Here is a 24,145-nt window from a genome sequence, read left to right as displayed (position 1 = left end):
TCCTGTGATTTTTCGGCTTCACCGGTTGTCGACGGTTTTTCGTAATTTTCTCAATAATGTAAAAACTCTAGAACCTAAAACTTATTTCACGCTTCTCAGCATACCATAGGTTATCTCTGGGCGAAATATCAAGGGGTCCATTTTTCCAACCTTGTGCCACATTTTTTCAATCTCACTCGGTCCCTATAGAGAGTCGCTCTTAAGTTCTTCGTGCTTTTGCAGCTGCGAATAAAAGATTGAAATATTTTTGAGAAAAATGGACCGTTGTGTTTTAGTTGTGTGCCTTTATGCCTTCCTGGGCTGAGTTGCTCGAAGCATGGTTAGCGCTAACCATTGGTTAAGAGGTATTAAAACCTATAGGTTGTTACGGTATTTAACCCGGGTTAGCGCTAACCATGCTTCGAGCAACTGGGCCCTGTGTGTCAGTTTTCTTACTTTTTTCCTACTTATGTTTTATCTGATCATAGTGGAAACAAAAAAAAGACAGTCATACTTTTGTTAAAATGATATTTTCATTTTTCCCATTTTCCTACCAATAAAGGACAACTATGAAAATTGACAAGAAGGAACACAGTTTGCTTTTAACCTAAATACGTTATGTTTTATACTCCAATTTGGCTTTATCTATTTTGTGGAATGTTCAATATTTTTTTCTAGTTTTTCTATTCATGGTAACCATAACTTTACTAATGAAGATTCAACTATTGAGTAATTACTGCATCATTTTGGCATCATTAGATGCATTTTAAATTATAAGTATCAATTCTACAATATTCCAGTACATATACCCATAAAAAAAATGGTCCTATGTACCCAATAAAGCACACCGGTCTCACTAATGTCAAAGCTATTTAATCCACAAATTAAGAGAATAGCTAGAAGGATTGTTGCAATTATCGCCAAAGTCTTCGTGGCAGTACCCTGTAGTGAACCGAGCCTCATTAGCCTCTGTGACACCAATTCCATGATCCGCCCTGTTGCAGCTATCACCTCCACCGCCAATCATCATCACAGATCCGTCACCGCCACTCCAGTCACACCAGAATGACAGGTAAGAAGAGCTTTTAAGATTGCTGCTGCAGGACGCTTGGCTGAAACCCACTGTAGATGAATAACGTCCCCCAAAGTACGAATAACAGGATCCACGGCATGCGTCGCTGTTCCAGATGCTGCCATATCTAAAGTTTCCGAAGCTGGTAATAAAGTTTCTGAAGGTTCTTCCACCAGTGCAGCTGCTAGTGTACAACAAGGCTGTGTTAGAGCTGTCATCATTGCGGGTTATTTTGATGTAACTGCCTCGGACGAGCCAGAATGCGGGTGATATCATGTCATAGTTGTTTGAAGGACTGGTAACGCTGCCGTAAGATGTCGTTCGGTCGTACCACCAGCTTCCGCTCCGCTGCATCCAGTTTCTGCTGTCAGCATTCGAATAGCGTGATATTAAAGTCCAGCCACCATTGGACATGTCGCAGTACACCTTACAACACAAAGAGGAATCGTTGAATACCTTGCGTGAAACCAGTTTACGAACTACTTTTAGCTAGGGAATCACACAAAATCTGGAATATGCATTGAATGCTAGTGTCCGAATTCGGAAGTCATAGCGACATTTTCTTAGAATAAAAAATAAACCAGGAATTTTGAAAAAGGGTGGGAACACCACCCTCGGCAGTGCTCCACTTAGTGTGGAGGATTATTTCATAGGGGACGTGTCGTCAAGGATGGTCTGCGTAAACTCTACAGCTACGGGGTCCCTCGATCCCTTGAAGTCTAGGTGGGGGTCATAGGGTGGGTGCGAATTTGGTTAAGTTAATGCTCATTAATGAGACCTATTCATCAAGTGAACGGACTAAGTTAAGAATTGAAGGCAATTTTCATTGATTATGTGACCAAGATGCTTTGTTTTCAATGAAATGCATGCGGGCTGTATTGCATAGCATATTCTGTCCAACTTAGGTACTATCTCTAACAGTAAATTGTAGGGGAGGGGGAACATGGGGAAGCCAGAAGTTCTTTCTTTTGCTCATGAGTGAGTTGCATTAGTAAGTAAGTAAGTAAGTAAGTAAGCAAGCAAGCAAGCAAGCAAGCAAGCAAGCAAGTAAGTAAGTAGGTATGTAGGTATGTAGGTAGGTAGGTAGGTAGGTAGGTAGGTAGGTAGGTAGGTAGGTAGGTAGGTAGGTAGGTAGGTAGGTAAGTAAGTAAGTAAGTAAGTTAGTAAGTAAGTAAGTATGTAACATCTTTATTTAAACAGGGTAACACGAAACAGAATTCCTGATAAACTAGTGGCCGTCTCTCCTTAAAAATTATTCAGTGCTTAAAATACATCTAAGATAGTCACAGTAGGTTACAAAACTAAAATTGAAGTATGAAATATGATAAAGTTAAAATATGTACATATATAAATTGAATATCTAAGTTAAGAACGTAACGCACACTATAAACTATATAAACTAAACATTACTTGTTAACATTACTCTAACGTTCCTGATTCAAATTGCAGGTTGTATGAAGCTTGATGACTTTTAAAAGACATGGTTAAGACTCTAATTGGAGGCGAAGGATGTGATGCACTTATATATGGAACGGAAAATACGTGCAGCGGAAAAAAATCTGCTGTAATTTCACTGCAGAAGTTTATGCTGTCAGTGCATCGGGCTAAAGGAGATGAAAACTACATGGACCTCTAACTCAAATATCAGCTTTCCAGACAAGCAAGTTGTAATATGAGCTCTTAGACCCAGCTTAGCAACACATAAGGTCTCGCTAAAAGTCCCAGGAACTTTGTTGAGAACTTTTGTTATAAATTACAGTGCGTGACTCATTACAGCTGGCATTACTCTGCGCAGTCGTCCAAATTGGCAGATTAACCACATCCCCGTTTGAAATGCATTGGAGAAAAGTAGAAAGAAATTTATGGAGAAAAGTAGGGCGTATCTGTGAGAACATCTACAAGTGGGTCCCTAAATTTGCATACAAATGAGGTCCAGCCCTTATCCACTATATGCAATCAAGAGAGGATGCAATAATGTAGTTTTAAGCAATCCGTAAAAAAAAAAACACTGTTTGTGGCCTTGTCGAAAACCCTTCAAACAAACTGAATTTATTGACGGTGGATAAGCGCGTGAAAAAGCTGATAGATATGAAATGAGTTCAAATGAATGTTGCGCCGCTCTTTTAAGTTCTAGTGATACAAATGATGGTCAGAGAATTTTAAAACTCTGCACTGTATGTTGAAGTGCTAATTAAAAGTGAACCCATGAATTTCCCACCGAGCGTTCGCCCTAGTAAGGAAACGAGAGATCACACAAGAAAAAGAAAATCTTCGTCCTCGGCGGAAAACGAACCCACGGCCTCCGAATTTGATCGTCCGTTGCTCTACGAACTGAGATACGAGGACAGAACTGAGCAAGTCGTGGATAATAATGGTGGTAATTGCGGCAAATGTGAAGGCCGCCGAGGTCAAAAATGTTTTTCTTTGTTTCGTGTGGTTTCCCATGCATTTCCTTACTAGGTCTAACCCTCAGTAGGATTTTCATGGGTTCACTTAGCGCTTTAACAAACGCTGCAGAGTTGATTCTCTGATCCATCATAGCTGGCAGATATGACACACGCACTCAGTTCTAAAGCTGTAACTTCGAGTGACCGTTTACCCGGTTCGTGCCGGGCGGCTTCTGGTGATGTTCGTCTAGATCTGACAAACTAGCATAAAGGTGCCTGAAACAGGCTTATTTCCTCTATCTCTTGTTCGAGGTATTTAGGTTGTACAAATGTTTTGTAATATCTGCACTTCACTGATTGAATCAATCAAACGAGTAGTTTACTATTCATAGTCCAATACTAGTCTCCGGCTGCAAAGAAGTTTCACTTTCCCTAGCTTGTGAGCACAAGCAGGTTAGCATAACAATTGCCAGTTTTTCCACTAAGTCACCTGACTCGAGCCACGTTTTCTCCTGCTTGCTCTTTTGACAGTCATGTGATTGGTTTCCTCCTTTCCTTGTTATCAATGTTGTCTTTTGGTTATAACTTTTGTTCTTAGTCAGATCGAGCGTTAATACAGATGCTGTAAGCTTAAACTAATTTGATATCCAAGTGCCAAGTTCGCTTGTCATTTATCTAAACAACCGAGGCAACGTGAGCAAAGGCTTACTCGGAAATAAAAAATGTCATCAGTTGTTTCTTCTATTAAGGGACCGTTCATTTTTTATGAGCATGGGGGGGCTGGTGGGATTTAGGGGGGGGTCACGAGAAAAAAATTGGCACTAAAGGGGGGGGGGGCTACCAAAAAAAAATGAGTGAAAGAGGGGGGGGTCACCAGAAATAATTGGCTAGTAGGGGAAATTGAAAGTGGCTCAACACAGAAACAGATGAAGAAATTGAATATTATTTCAATTTTATTTAATGCGATTTTCCTAACCACTTTTAATTTGTTTTACATACTGAGGTCGAAATCTGCATTTTATATTAACAACAACTGAGGAAGTGAAGCATATCTGTTGGAAAAGCAATAATGAATATAAACTGAGGTAGACACCTATGTTTGTACAAGTTCAAATTAATGTTAAAAACGTATCAGTCTCACTATTGAATCATCCTTGGGGGAGTAGTTTTCTACAAAGTGGTTGTACTCTGAACTATATCAATAGATTGTTTAATGTTCTTTTTAATAGTACTCACTTTTATAAAGACTGTTGATAAGTAAATTATTTGAACCCAGGAGTATCAGTAGACTCAGTAGTATGCCTAGTGTGAACATCCAGATTAGTTTTAATAAAAGAACTGTTGTTGGTGACTTCAGTTGACGGTAAATCTGAGCCGTAAGCCATCTTCAGAAAAGCTTGTAACTGTCATTTTTAATAGCAGTACTTTAATATCCAGGCGCGTAGGAGGGGGGATTCGAGGGGTTCGAACGAACCCCCTTTACAGATCAGTAATGGCGGAAGAAAAAGCACTTAATGAGGAGGTTGAACAATTACATGAGGTGTACCATGCGAGAGAGTAGAATGTCTGCCCTGGTTCTAATGCATATCAAATATGATATGCCTGTCAATTTTGACGAGATAGTCAATTTGTTCGAAGGCCTACACCCGAGAATGATGCAGTTTACCAGCTTGGTGTATGACTATCAGTAGATCGAATAGCTATCAGAACTCGACAGGGCGCGGAATGTACATTGAACTTTCTTGTTTAAGTTGAAACAATTATGCCGTAGGAATGATGTATATAGCTCAAAAAGCTGCTGTAAAACAAATTTGTGATTTGCTTAAAATGGGTCTCAAAATGCAGGAAATGAGGTTTCTGGGAACCTAGATTTTCAAAAATTTCCGGGGGAGCATGCCCCCGGACCCCCCTAGTAAGCAAGATTTGGGGCTCAACGAACACCCCTATCTAACCCTTACCTACGCGACTGATATCTGTGCGTCCGCTGTTTTTTTCTGTTTAATATGACTCGTAATCATTGATTGGTATGCTTCGATCCGTATTTTGTTAGTCAGATCTGTACGTGTATTAATTGTTTCTACTCGAAGGGGAGTAATTTCACGTTAACCATTTGCTTGATTAATTTTTATAGTTTCTTTGAGAATCTAAATGGCAATTTAGGGTTTGTCGTTGCCGTAAACGTGTTGCTATCTATAAAACGTTTTTTTAAACAAGAGAAATCTTTACCTAAGTAGAGAACGGTTACTTGTTAATAGTACTGTAAAGAAATCACAGTAACAATTACGTTTATCTTTGATATAAACAGTACATAAGCGTTTTGTTAAAGTTAGGAGTATGATTTGTTTCTGGTTGGGCGGGAGGGGGGGGGGGTCATCAGAAAAAAATAGTTCTGCTGGGGGGGGGCCATGTGGAAAAAAATTGCATGCTAGGGGGGGGTCATACAGTTTCGTAGTGGCAATTAACCAAATCCCACCAGCCCCCCCCCTGCTCATAAAAAATGAACGGTCCCTAAAGCAGCAACGGAAAAAGGATTACTAGTTCAAAAAAAGATTAAAAAAAAAAAGAAGTATTTCAGTGAACTCGACGAGTGTCATAATTTGTTCGACCACCCGCCTCCCCCCCGGTTGGAGTTAAATTATTCTAATTCGGAAGTACTTAAGACCCCCACTGTACTTCTACTGTCCGGCTAAGATAGACCCACTCCCGATAAAGGCAAAGTTTGCTAAAACATATCTTTTTTTTTTTTTTTTCGCGTAAGAAGTTACAGGAATCAACAAGACAAATATTCCTGGTGTCTTGTTGTTGTGTAGTTTTCCTTACCCATTGTGTGACTGCTGACTGAAATAATTTACATTAATTCATTCAGGAAATTTTGGGATGCATGCAGTGCATTGACCATTAAAACCTGTCTAATCATAAACACAGCGGTTGTATTTTGTCGCAGGTTTCATGAGACAACAATTTAAATTCTCGAAATAAATGTTCAGTAAAACACGCTAACAACCAAATGGTTTTGAAAATTTCTTTTTGGTATACGAATGCTTTCAAGCATCAGACATTATACTTGAATCCGGCGTCACTAATTACTGCTAATTTAAAATAGCAGAGCTTTTAAAATGTTAATGTATGCCCTTGATAATCCTGAACCTATGAATAACTAGATCGTGGTTATTTTAGCACTTGATCAATATTAACATTGAAAACATTGAAACAGAGAAAATGTCATATAAACTAACCTGGAACGAACGGCATGATAACAGTAAGCTTACGCAAGAGGACTATTAATTAATTAATAGTCTATAGTCTAATTTATTAATTTTAAATTAGCACTAATATTAATATTGAAAACGTACATTAAATAAACAGAGAAAATGTCATAAGAACTAACCTGGAACGAACGACCGTTAATTTTCAAAGAGTATGTTCCACTTGAGGTATAACCGGCTTGTAGAAGATTTTTACACGATACTCTTGCGATACCTTTAACAAGAAATAGAAAAAGAAAGACTTAGATCTGGCAAAGATGTAGAAATAATCAGCTTAAAATACAGGAACAAGAGAGGATTAATTTCAAGATTAATACTTCATTCACACCAACTAATTATTTTTATGTCAACATATGAATATCAGCGATAAAATTAAAAGCTGAAAACCTGAACCAAGGCCCAAACTGATAATAAGTTCACATACGTTATTCAATTTCGGCGGCTTCCAATTCTGCAGACCTCAGTTGTCAAAAATCCGTACATTCGCATATTTGTCCTCAACTATCCTCGAAGTTATGGGAGTTAATTACCGTGCCTGTTACCGGCGTTTTTAAGCTTTGCGATGATGACCATGTTTCACCAAACAGGTTTTAAAGGGACCTTTTCACCTGTGTCTAGTGTTCCTTTAAGGTCTTTTAATTTAAAATTTTTAAAAGGCTCAACGGAATCAGAAGAAATCCAAGATTAATGATCCAGTTTAGTTTAATTGAACTGTGCTAGTTTCTCTGTAATTGTTTCAGTAAAAATATGTCTTCGGCTACAGAAGGCCTAGATAGAAATGGATCTCAGAAACTGGAAAAGATTGGCCAAACTTTTCCAGGTTCTTCTCTTGTGTCTAAAAAATGATTCCGTTTTTTTATACTGTGAAAAAATCATTTGTTGCCTGTCGTCTTGGTGCTCCAGAAGCATTCTGTGTACGCGAGTAAAGGTAGTTAGTTTTAATATCAGCACAGGTTTTTTTTTTCTTTTTTTGACCCAAACCGGATGACTCAAAGGGATTCTCACTCACACACCGAATCTGAGACAACAACAAAGTAGTCATCTGATCATGAAGGCAACCTTTGGATATCTTTGCAAGTCTGTCATCATGCAATTGTGACGTCATAGTGGTTACCATGGTTACATCCTGTCTCCACAAATAGAACCTCTAAATTTCAGATGAAGATAGTTAAATGACCTACCGCTTTGTTTGTCTGTTTTTCTTTTCCAACGCTTGCTATATTATCTAGCCTTTAACTTCTCTGGCAGTGCGAGAAAAAATTTTCTAGTAGAACTTTCGCCATATCAAAAAACATGCTTCTGTATTTTACGGTGGCATACTAAATGTTCTGTGATGACAATGAAAATCAACGCAGGTTACCGCGCCAAATTGTGGCCTGAAAACGAGTTTTTCCTGTAGGTTTTATTTTCGGTTTGCCCGATCTTATCCCTCGTAACACTTTCAGTATTTTCCTCGCGAATCTGGATTCGTTCAGCTGACGCTTGTTTCCAAGCTACGAGTTGTGTAGGCGACGCGCGCACGTGCATCTAAGAATCCTTTCCAGACTCCTTAAAAATTTCATGTCAACAGAAAATAAAACACCACACGGTACGGCTTATTTATGGCAGCTATGCTAAAATGTACCTTCACATCGCTGTCCAGCATAAATGCCTGGACAAACACAAGTAAAATTATACACTCCATCTATACAGGTTCCTCCATTCAGACATGGATTTGACTGGCATTCATCCGTATCTGTAAAATGGAAATAAGGAATGGCATGCGATGTTACTGTAAAATGTATATAATTAATTTCGATTAAAAAAGAGACTATTTTCAAGCACAATTTTTTTTTAAGAAAAAACAAATGTCATAAGGTTCCAATAATTATTATCCTAATTATTATTATCATTATTATTATTATTATTTATTATTATTATTATTATTATTATTATTATTATTATTATTATTATTATTTGGAATACTTGAAATAATCTTCACATCGTTATCTTTTAAAAATCAAAAATATTTTGATCAGTTTTCCTTCCCTATGTTTGCGAAGCGAAGTTTCACGTTTTTATACATTTGAAATTCGAGGGGGAGCAAGTTGAGACGGAAAAGATTTTTCGATTAATTTTCGTTCGAATTAAAACAACATGAAGATTTTATCAAGCAAATAATATAAAGTTGCTTTGAGAGAGGTTTTTACGTAATTTATACTCACATTGCATGCGCATTTCTCGAGCCGTTACACGCTCAGTATTTCCAAATCATAATCAGATCGCCAAAATTTTACAAGAAATATCGCTCGTGGTTTTCATAGGCAATTTGAAATTGCGCTTAAAATTGCCATAAAAATCGTACCTAAAAACCCATACCTCTAGACGACAGTTCGCTTCTGACGAAATGTAGAAGGGTTAGCATCCCCCTTTACACCTGAGGGTTAAATCGCCTCCAAAATCGCCATTCAAATTGAAAATCATGTGTCAAAGGTTCTTGACAGATGATAGAATTGAACATTCCCAAGGACATTTCCTATACTTAAAAGCATTTTGTTATACATACGCTGGCACTGCTTGCCAAAATACGGTGAAGGGCATGCGCATGTGTAGTTATTGTTCCCATCAGTACAAGTGCCTCCATTCATACAGGGATTGCTGGAACATTCGTCAAACTCTGAAAGGAAAAACATACGTCAAAACGTCAACTAATAATGAAAATTAACAGTTTTATCCCCATAACACAAAAAGATCGCACGGATAAACTTTTTCCGATTCCATAAGGTGAAAAAAAGAACTTTGTTGTTGGATATCTTTTGGACAGCACAATTAAATGTCTCCTGGAGAGAGGGGAGGGGCGCTCTACAAAGTACCTGCGCTTTATTTTAACGTTCATAATGCCTTTAATGTTAGTGCAGCCACTACCAAACTTAGTTGCTTTTCCTCCAAATCTATGTGGCAAGAATATGGTATAATGACTTGATATTTCCATTAAGAAACCTTGCTGGTGGATGTGTGGAGAAAAGGACGCAATATTCACATCAAATGCAGTCAGCATCCCATTTTGCGGACCTCAAAAGAAATAGATATGGAAATACTTTGTACACTTCAAGGTTTGTAGTGATACTTTCAATACTATTGACGTTATTAATGATCCATTTGTGAGGGTGTGGCAACCTTGACACAGAACTCAGACTAAAAAGCCCAGGCCAAAAACAGGTAAAGAGAAATCAAAACTGAGTTGTGTATTTACCTTCACATGTCTTTCCTTTGTGTGTCCGAGGGCAGACGCAAGTAAATTTCCTTTTGCCGTTCACACATGTGCCGCCATTCAAACATGGATTGCTGCTGCACTCATCATAATCTGAGCAAAAAGATATTTGAAAGTGGCTTTAAAGAAGGATATCCATCATTACAATGACATAAAAGAAGAGAGAGAGAGAAAATAAAACATAACAACCAGTCTAATCAGTTTATTAGAAAGTCTGTCCCCATCCTCCTCCTCCTTCCTTCCCTACCCATCTCCCCCGATTCAATAATAGTATCTCTTGTTTCTTTTAGAGTCTCTTTTAGAGAATATATATTGCTCTCAGTATGAGGAAGATAATGTATTTAGTAGGGCAGAAATTAATTTGTGACTACCTTTCTTGCATGTGTACTGATGACAGGCAGAGCAATCCACGTCATTCCACATGTACCCATGCCCTGCCCCCAGGGTGTGGACGCAGTCCTCCCCTCTAAAGTCGTTTGGCTGGCTTTGAGCCCAGTAGCGAAATTTATCAGGACATCCATCCACCCAGCTGAATAATCCTTCTGTGGCAATGTCATTTAAACCGATCCACGCCTTGTCGCCATTGTGCCTGTGCTGGATATATACGTTTTCTTCCTGGCTTTCAATGGCAGCTAGATTAGCACCCATGGCTCTGCAGGTTATACTTGCATTGGACCAAATCTCGCATGTTTCACTGGTGAAGTAACAGGAGCCATTGTAGAAACTCCAACCGGGCTCACAGACATCTTTGAAAAATAAAATAATAAATTAAACTACGAAGCTGTTGTCGTTACCGTAATGTTAAAGGACAGACCAATGCTTCAAAAAGGTATCTGACAAGAGAGGGAAAAAAAGACTGACATTTTTTAAGGTTGTGAACCAACTAATAATTTGGCTTGCCTCCCAAGCAGTAGCTTTTTCGTGGGAGACTAAAATTTGTCCCGGCTGAAATAAAATTTCCTGTTTTCAAAAGAAAACTTTTGCAGGAGAAGAAAAGTTAGACTTAGGCGATTTTTTTTTTTATAAAGAAGCAACATTCTCTTGACAATCGATTTGTAGTCAGATCAAGAATTTTAGTGCTATTTATAATTAGCTATAGCTCAGAGCCTACCTGGCAAAACTGCATAAGAGACTGACAGAGGGTCGTGTTGTTGCACAAACAATTCCTTCACACAAGCTCTAAAGCCCGTCTTGTTTATATACTACATAGGTACGAAAAATACTTTTTTTTAGAAATTAGTAACATGTAACCGTAAAGACAACTTAAGAGTAAGTCTGTTCCTGAAGTTCCCATCAAGGCGTACTGATGAGCTCCCGTTGGCATAAAATCACTAAAGGATAACTATACTTCCCTATATAGGAAGCCAGTTTATCTCAAGGCCTTTCTCGCCTCTATAATACCCTCACCCGTTCAAAAGGAGACAGCAAGCTAGGACCGATTCTCGCCTAACGAGATCTTACTGATCACTCTACACTGTATGCCCACATCTCTTACGGTGCGTTGAAAAACACGAGTTAAGCTAAGATTGACTTACAAATGCTGTTATTATCTTACCTCAGCCCAAGCTGAAATGGAGTTGTACAAAGGATTAAGGTTTCCGCCACTTGTTGAATGGTTTGCCGACACCAAGACTTCCGGAGAGTCATTGTAGTGCTTCTTAAACACGATATCCTAAAGGGAAAAAATCTCAACTGTTTGTGAATGATGATAAAACCAACGTTTTGTAAGTTTAGAATATTTTCAAACAAAGATGAAATAAACCATTGAAAAAAATCAACCAAGCAATCATGAACCAGAGGGTGAAACAACAGAAGGAAGGAAAGAAGAAATGAAAGAACAGGAAAGAAAAATAAAGTAGAGACAAAATAGGGAAAGGAGAAATGACTGGTTAATTAAATTAAAAGTTGCGAATGTATGAGTGGGAAGGAGTGCATCTGATAGAAAGTGGGTAGGAGAGCGAATGAAAAAGGAACGAAAAAGCGAGTGTGAGCATAGGTAAGTTAGTTTGCATGAGTGGGTTAGGGTGCATGCGCAAATGAAGGCACTACTGCAAGTGTAAATGTATAAGTGCATTTTTTCGGGATCAGACGTGCGGGTGGTCATCTATAAAAGGAGTCGTTACCGTCTAAAGACCTTCAGAGGTTGTAAACGTGAGTGCAATAATGGCCTACTTACCTCACAAAACGCATAGTTGAAATCTCGGGATGGCTTGTTCGAATTGGAGAAGTATATAGCCCCATGCTCTCTAAACAGAGGTCGATGAAGCTCTTCAAACGCTATCCAATCCTACAAAGAAGCCATTTTTTTGTTATCACGTTGTCACTCGTAAACCGTCCAAGAGGTTATTGTTTATGAGAGAAAAAATACCTATGGTGATCTTCCTATAAGAATACCCAGTGCAAGTCTGTATAAATCGAAAGCAGCATATTTCCATTTATGATAAAATGAAATAGACGGATCGAAAACATCAAGAGGATGCTTCAAGAAAAACTCCAAGAACAATTGTTTTCCTTTTATCCAGTCTTTTTCCGTACCGTCCAACAAAGAGGTATAAATTGGATACAGTTTTTCATACAACGGGCCTCGGTTGAGTTTTGGCGCGAAGTTTGAACTTGAGGAAATCATTAGGAGAGTAACAACTAAAACCACTTACAACGTAAATACTTTGGTGAACTCCATCAAAGTTCTGTAATTCTCGGACGCAGATCTTAAAAGAATTTTTCGTGATATCTTCTAACCACACAGAAGATGCATCGTGCTTTACACCACGCCTTTCATGCTCCGCTGACACTAGAACTGTGGGCGTCGACTTAAACTTGCTCTATAATCAAGGACAACAAAAAATGGTTAATTTTTAACGGCACTAGGAGTGTTTATATGTAAATAGGAGCGGGGAAATAAAACTTTCTTCTGCCTAAACTAAATTCGAATCTTGAAAGTCTCTGATTTGTGGGTTGAGAAATTATTTAATTGACCGCACTTTTTCCCATTATGTCTATAAGTTCAATATACCTTCCAGTACACTGACTAAGCTGGTGCGAAGGTTTGTGTTGTAACCACCGGAGCAGATCAAAATTTAAAACTCATTTTCAAAAATAAACCAATACCAATTAGCTTCTTACCGAGGGAAGGGAGACCGTTCGACAACTCGTTCCAGTCCACCAAGTCGGCATGTCCATTTCACCAGACACTCCCCCGTCAGGGGCCCCCTGGTAGGCAAGCCAGTCAACAGTTGCAAACGTTTCTCCATTTCTTTTCTCGTTTCTCCCAGCCTGTGTAACGCAAACTGTAAAATTGTTCTCCATGATTTCTTCAACCCAAGCAACAACTGCTTCATGGACATATGAGGGATCTGAGAAGTTCACGTGATTGACAGAAACCTGTATGTGAACCGGTTTGTCAGGATAAAAGACATAAGGAGCCAGTGGAACTTGTTCACAAACCGCTTCAGCCCAAACTGGATTGTGGTGGAGGCGATGGCGGCCCTTTTGAGAAGGGAATCCTGCAAAAAAGTTAACAACACTAAGTCAATTCAATCCTATAATGGGACTACTGTTATCAGACGTGGACACCGTAGATGGTGTGTTTTGGTGTTGCTGCGGTGTTGTTGGAATCTCGTGTAACAATAAACTGTCAGTGTCCACTTTACGTTTGTTTCAATTTTATCTACAGCTGTGGGAAAGAAGTGAAATCAGTGATGTTACCTGTACAATCACCCGGATGATAGACAGTGAAGTTTCCTCTCAGATGGCACATTTCTCGCTGGAACACACACACGTTGTCATATGTGGTACCATTAGAGGAACACACAGGCTCTTCATACGACGGACAATTATCCACGCATATGCACCGCGCGTCCCTGGGACCAAATGCCTTACAAACGGCAAAGTACTTACAGGAGACATTAATGCAAGGATCAACATCTGTAACATGAAATGCAAGGAATTTTTTGTTTTGTTTTTCTCAAATTAAGTACTCTAACTTTAGAGGGTTTATAAGGAATAAGTAAACGAAAGAAACAATTATAAAATGCATTATTAAATCGCAAGTTATGTAACGAGACTTTAGAATAGATTGGTAGTTGTTTCCTTAGAAGCCAAGCGATTGTGGCCCCTCACCTAAGGCCGGGTCATGTTCTGCATGCAAACAACTTTCAAATTTTTGTCCATTTCAACTGTTTCACCCAATGAAGGAATTTAAACAAACAAAAAGAAAAACTTTGGATGCTGTTTTCTGTTTTACAGCATTGTTATTATAAACGCCGTTTAATTTATTCAGATTCTTTTGTTGAAAGTGGCTCAAAATTTTAGCAAACAGATTCAAATCCCCAAAATCTGCCAGTTGAGCTGCTGTTGGCTTTTCGAAAATTCTAGCTAACCTTATGTCACAAACGACATTTTTGTCCGTTCGTTAAGTTTCGTAACAGGACTGGATTAATAAAATCAGAATTTTTAAAAGTAAGTGATTTCAAATATGTTATTTTCATTTTTACATGAAGTAATACATACATGTACTTTTTTCATTTATTGAAAGCGTTCTCATTTAGCTCGTGGCGACTTCAAAAAATATCAGAAAGTAAAACTGTCATATAATGTTGCTTATTTACCTCCAATAACTGCGTAATCAACTTTGACCGGATCATGTTGGCTCTTCATTCCTGCCAGGTCTTTTATGCAGATGCGGACATAAGAAATTGTTGTTTCCTGTGATAAGACCAGAAGTGAACTCAAAAAAGTAAAATGGCGATCAATGTACTAAGCAGTAACTTGATGCAAGGTTTCAAGGTTGAAGACAATTGTTTTACATGAAACTTGGAAGGTCTCGAGGAGAATAGCTTGTGTTTTTCATGAAACTTGGAAGGTCTCGAGGAGAATAGCTTGTGTTTTTCATGAAACTAATGGAAGGTCTCGAGGTGAATAGCTATGATGGAACACTGGCGGGTTTAACATGTAACTTAAAGGTTTTAAATTCATGTGACTGTCGTTAATTCTGAAGGGTTTTTATTTTTGCACTAAATAGACCGAAAATTCTACTTATTAGGAATGATTGTAACTCACCTCAATCCAGGTGTTAAGGACGTTGTTTTCCGGCTTAACAGAATACACGTTCTTGCTATCGTATAGGTGATTGACTGTTACCACGACAACAGGAGGTGCATAAAATTTCTCGGTAAAATTAAGCACCTGTCACAAAGAAAAATACAAGAGTGAAGCTGATTAAACTGAGATTTGCTTTACTTGTACAGGTCATACTTTAGTTTTTTTGGAACGTTCATGGCATTTTTACAGTTTACAGTCCAGGCATTCCCACGTGTGAGATCATAACAGAAATAAGCGCCCATTCCTGTTATCAGCTCGCTCTTTTGATATCTCCAAATAACAACAGCGCCCGAGAGCTAAATCGAATCTCTATGCTGGGCAGTTGGTTGAGGGAGAAACTATTTCTTTATTCATTTCCTGCTCTGATTTGCTTTTTTATCTTTATCGAAAGTTCGTAAAAACAAATACAAAACAATAACAAGTGATCATTACCTTGCAGAAGGCGAAGTTGTCTTGTTCTAAGGGAGCCCCACCATTTTCAAACTGGAGTTTTCCTTGGAAAGTCAACTCAGCAATTTTCTGTGAAAACCCCAACCAGTCCTGAAAGAGAAAATAAAAAATGTTCGCTTAGTTACAAGGTACTGATAATCTCTTGCTAAAGATAACAAACACGGAAAAAAATATATCTATTAATGCCTCCCTTTTGACCTTGCAGTTTAATTTGAAGTAGCCAGCGTGGTAAAAGAAAAGGATAAAAGAACTAAGGGAAGCGAGGGAGAATTCTTTTTTATGTTAACCAAACAGGCCAATGGTGAAATGGTCTTTCATCTCAACTTGATGACACCTCAATCATCGTCAGCAGTGGATCGACACTATATTTTGAACTCCACAGTACTAATCAGTACCTCCAGCAACAGCAATTCTTTTCAGATTCTTTTCAGTTATGCGAATCACTTATTAAAAAAGCAAGTTGGATTCTATTTCTCTTGCGTCTATCTTCCCTTCGCCGCAGTTTGCAGTACATTTTTAAATTCATTGAAGATTTTATGCCGAGCCAGATCTCCGTCACAGGTCCGCAACTTTCGCTGTTTCGTAGCCTTAGCTACAGTCCAATGTTTTCTATCTGTCACACGACTGTTTCGTAACCGAACAGAAACGGGTGTAAACTCAAGGGTACTTGAACAAAATCTCTACCGTTTTCCCCTGAAGGATATGATAAGATAAATTAGCTCAAACACCGAATTAAAATTTGCGTAAATCTGGGAATATATAAGTGTGTATAAAGAGGTCACGTGCGGTTCGAGGTAGGCGTCACGTGCATGTGCGCGTTAGCATAAATGAAAAACTTACCACTTGCAAATTCTGATGTTTTCCGTCAAATGTTTTCACTTCTCGGATACAGATTCGAAAATGATCTTCTCGTAATTCTTCTATCCACGTGTTCATGGCATCCTGTGGTCTGGTGCCGCCAGCGTGACGTACAGTGACTAGCACTTTCGGGACAGAAGGAAATCGCTGTGAAGGAAGAAATAGAATTGTTTACATTTTAGAGATTTGGTAAGGGGTTACGAGAGTATGGACTGCTTTATTGAAACCTTTTACCTTTTTAGGCAACAAAAAATGATATCTTGTCACGCAGAAAAGTGTTTAATTCTTTTCATGTCGGACAAGAAATCACAACTCTTCCCGATTTCTATCCTTTACTCCCCGACCCTCATATTCTAACAAAGAAGGTGACTGCCCCTGCTATGTACAGAAATGTCGCTCCAGAAAATGAAATTGTATTTCAATCCTCTTTATCGATAATAACGTAGAAATTATCCAACGAATAAGAAGCACTTGATTAGCATTTCCAAAGATTTCTTTGAAAATCGTTCAGTTGTTTTGCTCCTCTCGTCTTCTCCACGCCCTCCCCCCCCCCAACCCCAGCCCATCCCCAACCCCCCCCCCCCCCCCCACTTTCTTAACCTCTATAAAGAGGCGTGCAAACCCTCAAGAAAATAACAGATATTTTTTTAAGATGAAAACGACTTTTAGCTCAATAATAAGCTTAAGCAAAAGCCGTTTATCAAGCCAGCTAATACCTAAACAATGGTAATCCTCACTTTTCGGTATGCAAATAATGTATAACTCATGGCAAGAATAAACTATTTTAAGTATTGCTTGTCTGAGGAGAAGGGGCAGAAGTCATCAAATATTAAATCAAGGGAACCTTATAGCTTTTTAAGAAGATGCGAGGGCATTATTTTAAGGAAACGCGTTGTCTCAGTGTTCAAGGTGTCTGACTATCTCACTATAGACCGGTTGCCTTTGCTATCGTGCTGATGATTTTCACCACAAGCTATACTCCAGTTTGTCTCATCCCATCCTCACCTATTTGTGAGAGCCGTTGGCGAAATTTGACAAAGCTCTTGAGTTTACCTCAGGGAGTGGGGTTGGGGCGGGGGTGGTACTTGGATCTATTAATGACGAGGAGGTGCGAATGAGGCCAAGTTACTCAATCAAATATAAATCTATATGGGAGCATTGCGTGACAGCCCAAAAAACGGCTGCGAGGGAGACTAGTTAAACTGGTGTGCCAGGAGGTAATCCCCCAAAAGTCGATTGTTCACCGCATAAAACCCATTAAACTGGTCACCCTGCCAGAATCTTTTCCTCTCACATGAAAGGTTCCGAATGAAAATTTCAAACCCAAAAGAGTCATCAGTTGAAAAAATTAATCTCAAAGCAACTCCCGTCATTAATACGTTAATACCAGCCTTCTCCGTGCGGGGATACCCTGCGGTGGATTGACGTTCTCTCCAGAGGGGCGTAGTAATACTACTGGTTACTTGGTGTTTAGAGGACTGGCTTGAAGCAGGCAGTTGTGATCTAGACTGTTCACAGTCCCCTATTTTTCCGTGGGATTTTTGAGATTCGTAGGCGTCGATCGAAATCCCCTGTCTAGGGCCCCCCTTGGTAGTTTAGGCACTCTCCCCAGGTTGCGCTCGCCTTTACAAACGAAGATGTATATGGCGGGAGTTCGGTCTCGAAAATCCCACGGAAAATAGGAGACTGTAAGCAGTCCAGGTGTGATCTTACATGTTAGACCTGAGGTCAGTGAATCCGTTTATAGTCAGGATTCATACAAAATAGAATAAAAACTGCTTTTATTTCTCGATGAGATTCCACTACCACTGCTTTGGCGTATTTGCCGACACAAATGCGAGCCGAAATTGTTTTTTGTTTGTTTTTTAAAAAGAGGTGAGACGCCTTAATTACATGGTGAAGCAACGCGCTTTTCATCTTGAGTGACATAACATACTAACACGTAAACTGGATGGCACAGGCAAAAGCATGTAGAGTGAATGATGTCATAGTTTATAAGTAAGCCCAAATTCTTGGAAAACCTCTTCAATGTGCTGCTTCCTTCGTGTTAAGAAATACTAAGTAACTTTAATTTTCTTCACTAAATTATAAAATAAGAGCCATACCTGTGCAAAGTCAACCCTTTCACACTGTGTTCCGCTTGTGAATGCATTGAAGGAGGCGGTGCCGTCAAGTGCTCCAGAAGGAGTTCCACGAAACGCAACCCAGTTTACAACAATGGATCCATTTGTACCAAGGCCTGATTCCAACACACAGACGCGGAAATTATTCTGCGTCACTTCGGCGGTCCACACTACTGCTGAATCATGAACACTGGGCGGCTCATTTTCATGGCTGATAGATGCAAGAACACGAATATTGCCAGAGCTGGAAAATACCTGAGGGTATTGCACGGTTTTGCAATGAACCAAGTCAGGATATGACACGGTGAAGTTGACCTTTCCTTGCTGGAAGAGATTTTGCCCTGAGGGAAAATTGTGTGAGAAACAGTCAAAAAGGAACAACTCAACGGTGACGTTTAAGTTTCCAAGTAACTTATGACTTTGCTTTATCGTGCAAAAAAATTTCATTCCAGTTTGAAACCCTGTATATATTGCGCTGCTAACTTTCCCGATTGTGGAAATTTCCGGGTGAGAGGCCGTCGAAATACAAACTATTCAGCTGTAGTGTAGTTAATTTTTCTTGAATTTTTATTTTGGGCGCTCATGAGAGGGGAGAAAAGTGTTGCAACATATAAAATACATCAGTTTAAAGGGGAAGTATCACGCAAATTTGCTGTCATTTCAAAACCCAAAAATGTTTGTCTGTCAGCAGAAACAAAGAAATAATTGTCAAGTTTGTTATAAATTATCACACCAGCGCAATAAACGGTCGATTAGTGCCTCTGGCCAGAGACAGAGTAGGCCGGTATGCAGTGAAACTTGAAAAATGCTAGGTTAATGTTTTTCAAGTTCTCGTATTTTTGTTTCCAAAATGCGCTAGAACAGATCACGAGTTGTTCCTTTCGAGAATTGAGTTGATTTTTTCCCTCTCGTCATTCTAGAATTATTTTTTATCTGATTGAAGGTCTTATTTCATCTTTTTCCTCTGAACAGGAGATACCAAAAAACCCCTGACACTTCCCCTTTCAGGTGTATTCGAATTAAAATTAAATAATAGCAAGAAATTCTACAAAAAAAAACTGTGTACGCTATCTGCTGATAGCTGTGTCCGTTAATAGGTTTGCGCACTTGTCCTTCCAAGGAGGCAGGAAACCTCAACCAAATCAGTCAAAATTTACTGCGTTTTGGTAAAATCTCTCCACGCGTAACTGACGAGCTACGGTTTTTATTATCAGTATTTACAAATTTTAACTCCTTACAGCTAAATTCCTTTCAGTTTGTTATGAAGTGTGTGATTTGCTCTTATCTATCTTGCTTCGATTTTAAGCTATCTTAAAGAATCAGATCTTCAAAAAAAAGTTCGGTTAGTAACCAATTACTGCACCGGCCTTACCTTCAACCAAACAGGAAAAGGTGCACAAAATCAAAAGCGTAGCTAACGGCTGAAAATCTGTGGACAACCTCATTCTTGAAACTGAGAGGACAATCGAACTGCTTTATCAAGGTCTCCACCTGTCTTCCTCCGGTATCCTTGATACCACTGGCTGAAATTCGCGTTGAATTCTCCTTATTAGCGGCCCATCCCTTAAACTGACCAAGGTTAATATTCTCATTTCTTCTTTCCGGGTGGAAGTTTGAGAGAATCTTAATTTTAATCAAGGCGGAAGTAACTAGGAAAAGAAGCGACAAATTTGACAATTCAGAGTGTCAGAAAGTGATCAAATTCGCACCAGTCCTGAGAATATAGAATTTGATCAACAACGTCATTTGGCCAAGTGACGTATTTAATTTATGAAAATTATGACTGGAAGTGGGTCAAAGCATGGAATAACCTTTGGTAGATAACTCACATTAAGTGTTGAAATCTAATAATAGCAGTAACACACGATATTGACAGTTATGATTTAATGCGTATTACGTGGCCTTACACCCAAGAGTAAATCTGCAATTCTATGGTGGATTTTTGCCAGCCATTTAAAGGGGCGAAGACGTAGGGTTTGGGTCAAACCTGTGTTGAAACAAAAACAATACACTAAGATTCGTACACGCAATGCTCTCAGAACCCAAGAAAAAGATAGGAAGTAACGTTTACAAAGTAACGAAACCATTACACAAAAACCGTACAACAATTTGAGCGATTTTCCATGACACATGGGAAGAAGTTCACAACACTGGTCCAGCTTTTCCAAGTTGGACTTCATTTTCAACCCTAGCAATCCATAGCCAAAGACATAGGGTCAGTTATTAAAAGACAGTTTTGACGGTGTTTAACAAAACCACGTTCCAAGCCGTTTTCAATTTTGCCAACTATACTGCCGACAATACTGCCGACAGTAACAAGAAGGCTTGCATCCCAGACTAGGAAACTATTTATCTACTTAAAACAAACCACTTATAAACAGATTTGGCGGCCCACTGATTGTCTTAACCCGCGGCCTAAGTTAGACTCTGTTTAAATAACTGGCCCATAAAGTTTAACTTATTGCTTCAGAAAACCAAGAGTTCGTTCCGAACAAAATAAACCATCATCTATGACTTTCATTGAGTTTTTAGGTTTTTAATATAAAGTAAAATAGGTTGAGATAGCTCTGTAAGCAGACCTAGATTTAGGGATGTAGCTGTGATTTTAATGACATTTTAAGCTTATGAACAAACATGCACGATCAATTTGGTGCAAGAATGTGCACGGACAGTTGTTCCAGGAAATTATCTATTCCAATAAGCGGCAGTCTCCTGAATTGATCATAACTTAAAAACAATTATGTGAGCCGAGGAGAAATATTTATTGTCTATTAAAAAACCCTTCTGAGCGCGTTGTGTGATCATTTTTTTTCTTGTTTTCAAGTGTTTAATTTGTATCCTTGAAAGTGTCGTTCGGCTCTGCCCTCAAGTAAAACGCACTGACCCAATTAATTCTGATGGCGCTGAGAACGATCAGACAAATATTTTCATTGCCTTTTTTAAAATTGAAATTTGTTGTTTAGCACGGGTTAACACAAATGGCTTCCTACTGTGCGTCACCTTAGACTTTTCGCAGTAAGCGATTTCCGCGTGCACTCGTGCGTCCTTTCACCAAGGGATTACTCCTTACCTAATGGGAGATTACTGAAAAGAGATTTTACCACGGTCAGACTAGTAGTGTAGAGTGGAATGTTTCTGGATCATGTGAGATGTTAGCCAGAGCGGGATTTTGTATAATGTCGAAAGGGACAGTCGCAGTCTTTTTCTTAGGTTTTTCTTTTCGAAGTGCGCTGTTGCGAGAAATGTCAGAATCTCGATGTATTTGTGTTTTAAGAATTTTAAGACACAACCCAGATTAGCGAGGTAATCCATAAGTTCGAGCGATTCCCTTTTTCTTAAGTGTTATTGTTAAAGCAGTTGCCGGCGAAGGCAAAGCCGGGGCGCCGGGGAAGGGCGGGGAGGGGGGGGGGGGGGGCGAGGAGCAAAAATATATGGGTTTTGTGAGTACGATGACAGGAAAGAATAAAATAACACTGGTGTTTGCCAGTAGGTTTAGTGTACAGTTCACTTTCTATGAAGCCATCTTTGAAGGAGATCATGAATCAAGAAATGGGAAAATGTTAACTTGATGCGGAAGGATAAGGAGGGGGGGGGGGGGGGGAGGGTGTATGTTATAAAGATCCATGTCGACAAATATTTTCAGTTATCTAAACATTCCGTAAGGATGATGAAAATATCGTCGATATTGCTAAGCTATGCGTGTTGTCAGGCACGTGCCTTGTTATGGTTAAATTAAAGTATTTGTGAAGCCGTAATGCTGGACCCCACTGGCACTTTAAACACGAACGCGCTAACAAACAACATATTCCGACAGAAAACACTAATTGTCATCTTGTAATCGTGTAATGCTCAAGACGAATGAGGTGTGATACATTTAGTAGCTCCTTTCTTTCTCGATAATCGCGATACTCGAATTTCGCGAAAATCAAGACACCAAAGAGACTGTCACCTTGAGCGGTACTGTAATTAAACTGTGGGAAGCTTTACATTCCTTTAATATTAAAGGAAGTTCTGTTTAAAAAAAAAATCGTGCAGAGCTTCCATGTCGAAAAAAAAAAATACATGCAGACAAATTGGACTAAAAAACAAAATTCATCCATAAATCTCTAAGGCCCTGTTCAGACTAGGAGCCGGTGAGGACAATGAAAAGGATATTGTTCAGACACCTTGGTGCCCTAGGAGCAATTGTTACCTCATTCATCCATTTGTCGCCTGCCATTTTATTTGTATCTCAAGGAGGCTGGGGAAAAAGCGCGCGACCAACGCCCGTGCTCAAAAGCCTGAGTACTACCTGTTGAGGTAGTGTCCATGCCTAGGCGTCTTATTATTCCATTTCTAAATCTGGGGGGAAAGCCCTCCTCGGTTGCGGAGAGCAGCTGAGATCTGCTACAACCGGCAAATAAAATCTCCGAGACTAATAGAACAGACAGCGCTTGTTTCCAGCGTAAACTTTAATATGTAGCCAAATAACACTTCACAACGCATCATTATTTATGACTGAGATGGATCAAGTCGCATGATTACATCATTAGCGAAATTAAAGAACATTAGAAACATTTCTAGAATTCTATTGGACAAAACGATATTCAAGCTCTGCAAAATTCTACAAAAACAAAACATACAACAACAACAACAAAGCAGGTAGATATCAGTTTAACAAAATGCTAGCACAGGTTCTAGTTTACTGATCTGAAAAAATTCTACTGACGTTGAGTTTTCTAATTAATGCAAAATCTAAAAAAGGAAAAATAATTCTAATTTTCTTCCATCATGCACCGTGGTAAGCAGATTTCATAGCAACTTTACGGAACTAGAAGGTCATCTAATTACACTTCTGACTTGATTAGTTCAAACAACGCGGGACCATCTCCAGTGTCATAGACCTGATTCAGTTGAAAAGCTCCCAACCTTGTGCACAATTTGTTGGCCAGTGGAAGACTTGACCCATGTCTGGGTATAGAGGTGCCTCTGGGGGGTTCAAACCGTGACCCTGTTTTAATAGGACAAAAAAAAAAAAATTCGAAAATACCTTCCCTGTGTAGGACAACACGTTTGATTTCAGTATGATTGCATTATACTGAAAAACAACATCTTACGACGTCAATCGTGCAACTTCACCGTGCTTAGGACAGGATCCGACCGGATCAGACACTGTATAAGAGAGATTCGCATAAAATTATATACTCTGTTCAGAACAGAGGGGAAAAACCGTACAATGTCCGGCGGTACGTCCCCATGAAGGCCAAATAAGGGAGTATCCCCTCAACGGAAAAAGGGGTTGATCAGCAACACGAAAAGTTATCGTAGAAACTCGATTTCAGGCCTCCAGAAGCGAAAGGTGGGGAAATTTTCAAAGAGAACTCTCACAGAATTTTCAGAACTTGAGAAAAACACCGATTTTCAATTGTTCATTTCCTGTTGTGTTAGAGGTATCAACATTTTGGAGACCCCCGACGCCTAAAATCTCAATGGTTCAAAGAAAACCTAAAGAAATTTTAACGCTCCAATTCAGTACAATTAGATTCTATCTCAAAGTGGTTGAATGACTTACATGCATGAACATTCTATCCTCTGAGCCAGAAACATTAAAGGTATTTCATTCATTATTGTCCATATTCAAAGTGTTTCTGGTCGGACTTTGAGTTATATTGGCACCAACT

At 39.1% G+C, this 24,145-nt stretch overlaps 1 protein-coding gene across 1 annotated transcript; it reads right to left on the bottom strand.

The window, feature by feature from the left end:
- Positions 1 to 414: 414 nt before the first annotated feature.
- Positions 415 to 20,018, bottom strand: LOC146467579 (uncharacterized). Its single transcript, XM_085125503.1, has 18 exons — positions 19,858 to 20,018; positions 18,468 to 18,826; positions 16,345 to 16,509; positions 15,487 to 15,594; positions 15,013 to 15,138; positions 14,562 to 14,658; positions 13,660 to 13,878; positions 13,078 to 13,457; positions 12,609 to 12,776; positions 12,131 to 12,241; positions 11,510 to 11,626; positions 11,066 to 11,156; positions 10,326 to 10,700; positions 9,937 to 10,047; positions 9,250 to 9,360; positions 8,329 to 8,439; positions 6,827 to 6,918; positions 415 to 1,477 (listed from the first exon to the last, which is right to left on the bottom strand). Exons 1-18 carry the CDS (start codon positions 19,928 to 19,930, stop codon positions 848 to 850), a joined length of 3,444 nt encoding a protein of 1,147 aa, XP_084981629.1. The 5' UTR covers positions 19,931 to 20,018; the 3' UTR covers positions 415 to 847.
- Positions 20,019 to 24,145: the final 4,127 nt, after the last annotated feature.

The sequence above is a fragment of the Pavona decussata genome, unplaced genomic scaffold, assembly GCF_977016875.1.
Source record: "Pavona decussata unplaced genomic scaffold, jaPavDecu1.1 SCAFFOLD_134, whole genome shotgun sequence".
In the NCBI taxonomy this organism is placed as follows: Eukaryota; Metazoa; Cnidaria; class Anthozoa; order Scleractinia; family Agariciidae; genus Pavona; species Pavona decussata.
This window is presented reverse-complemented; position numbering and strand designations above follow the sequence as displayed.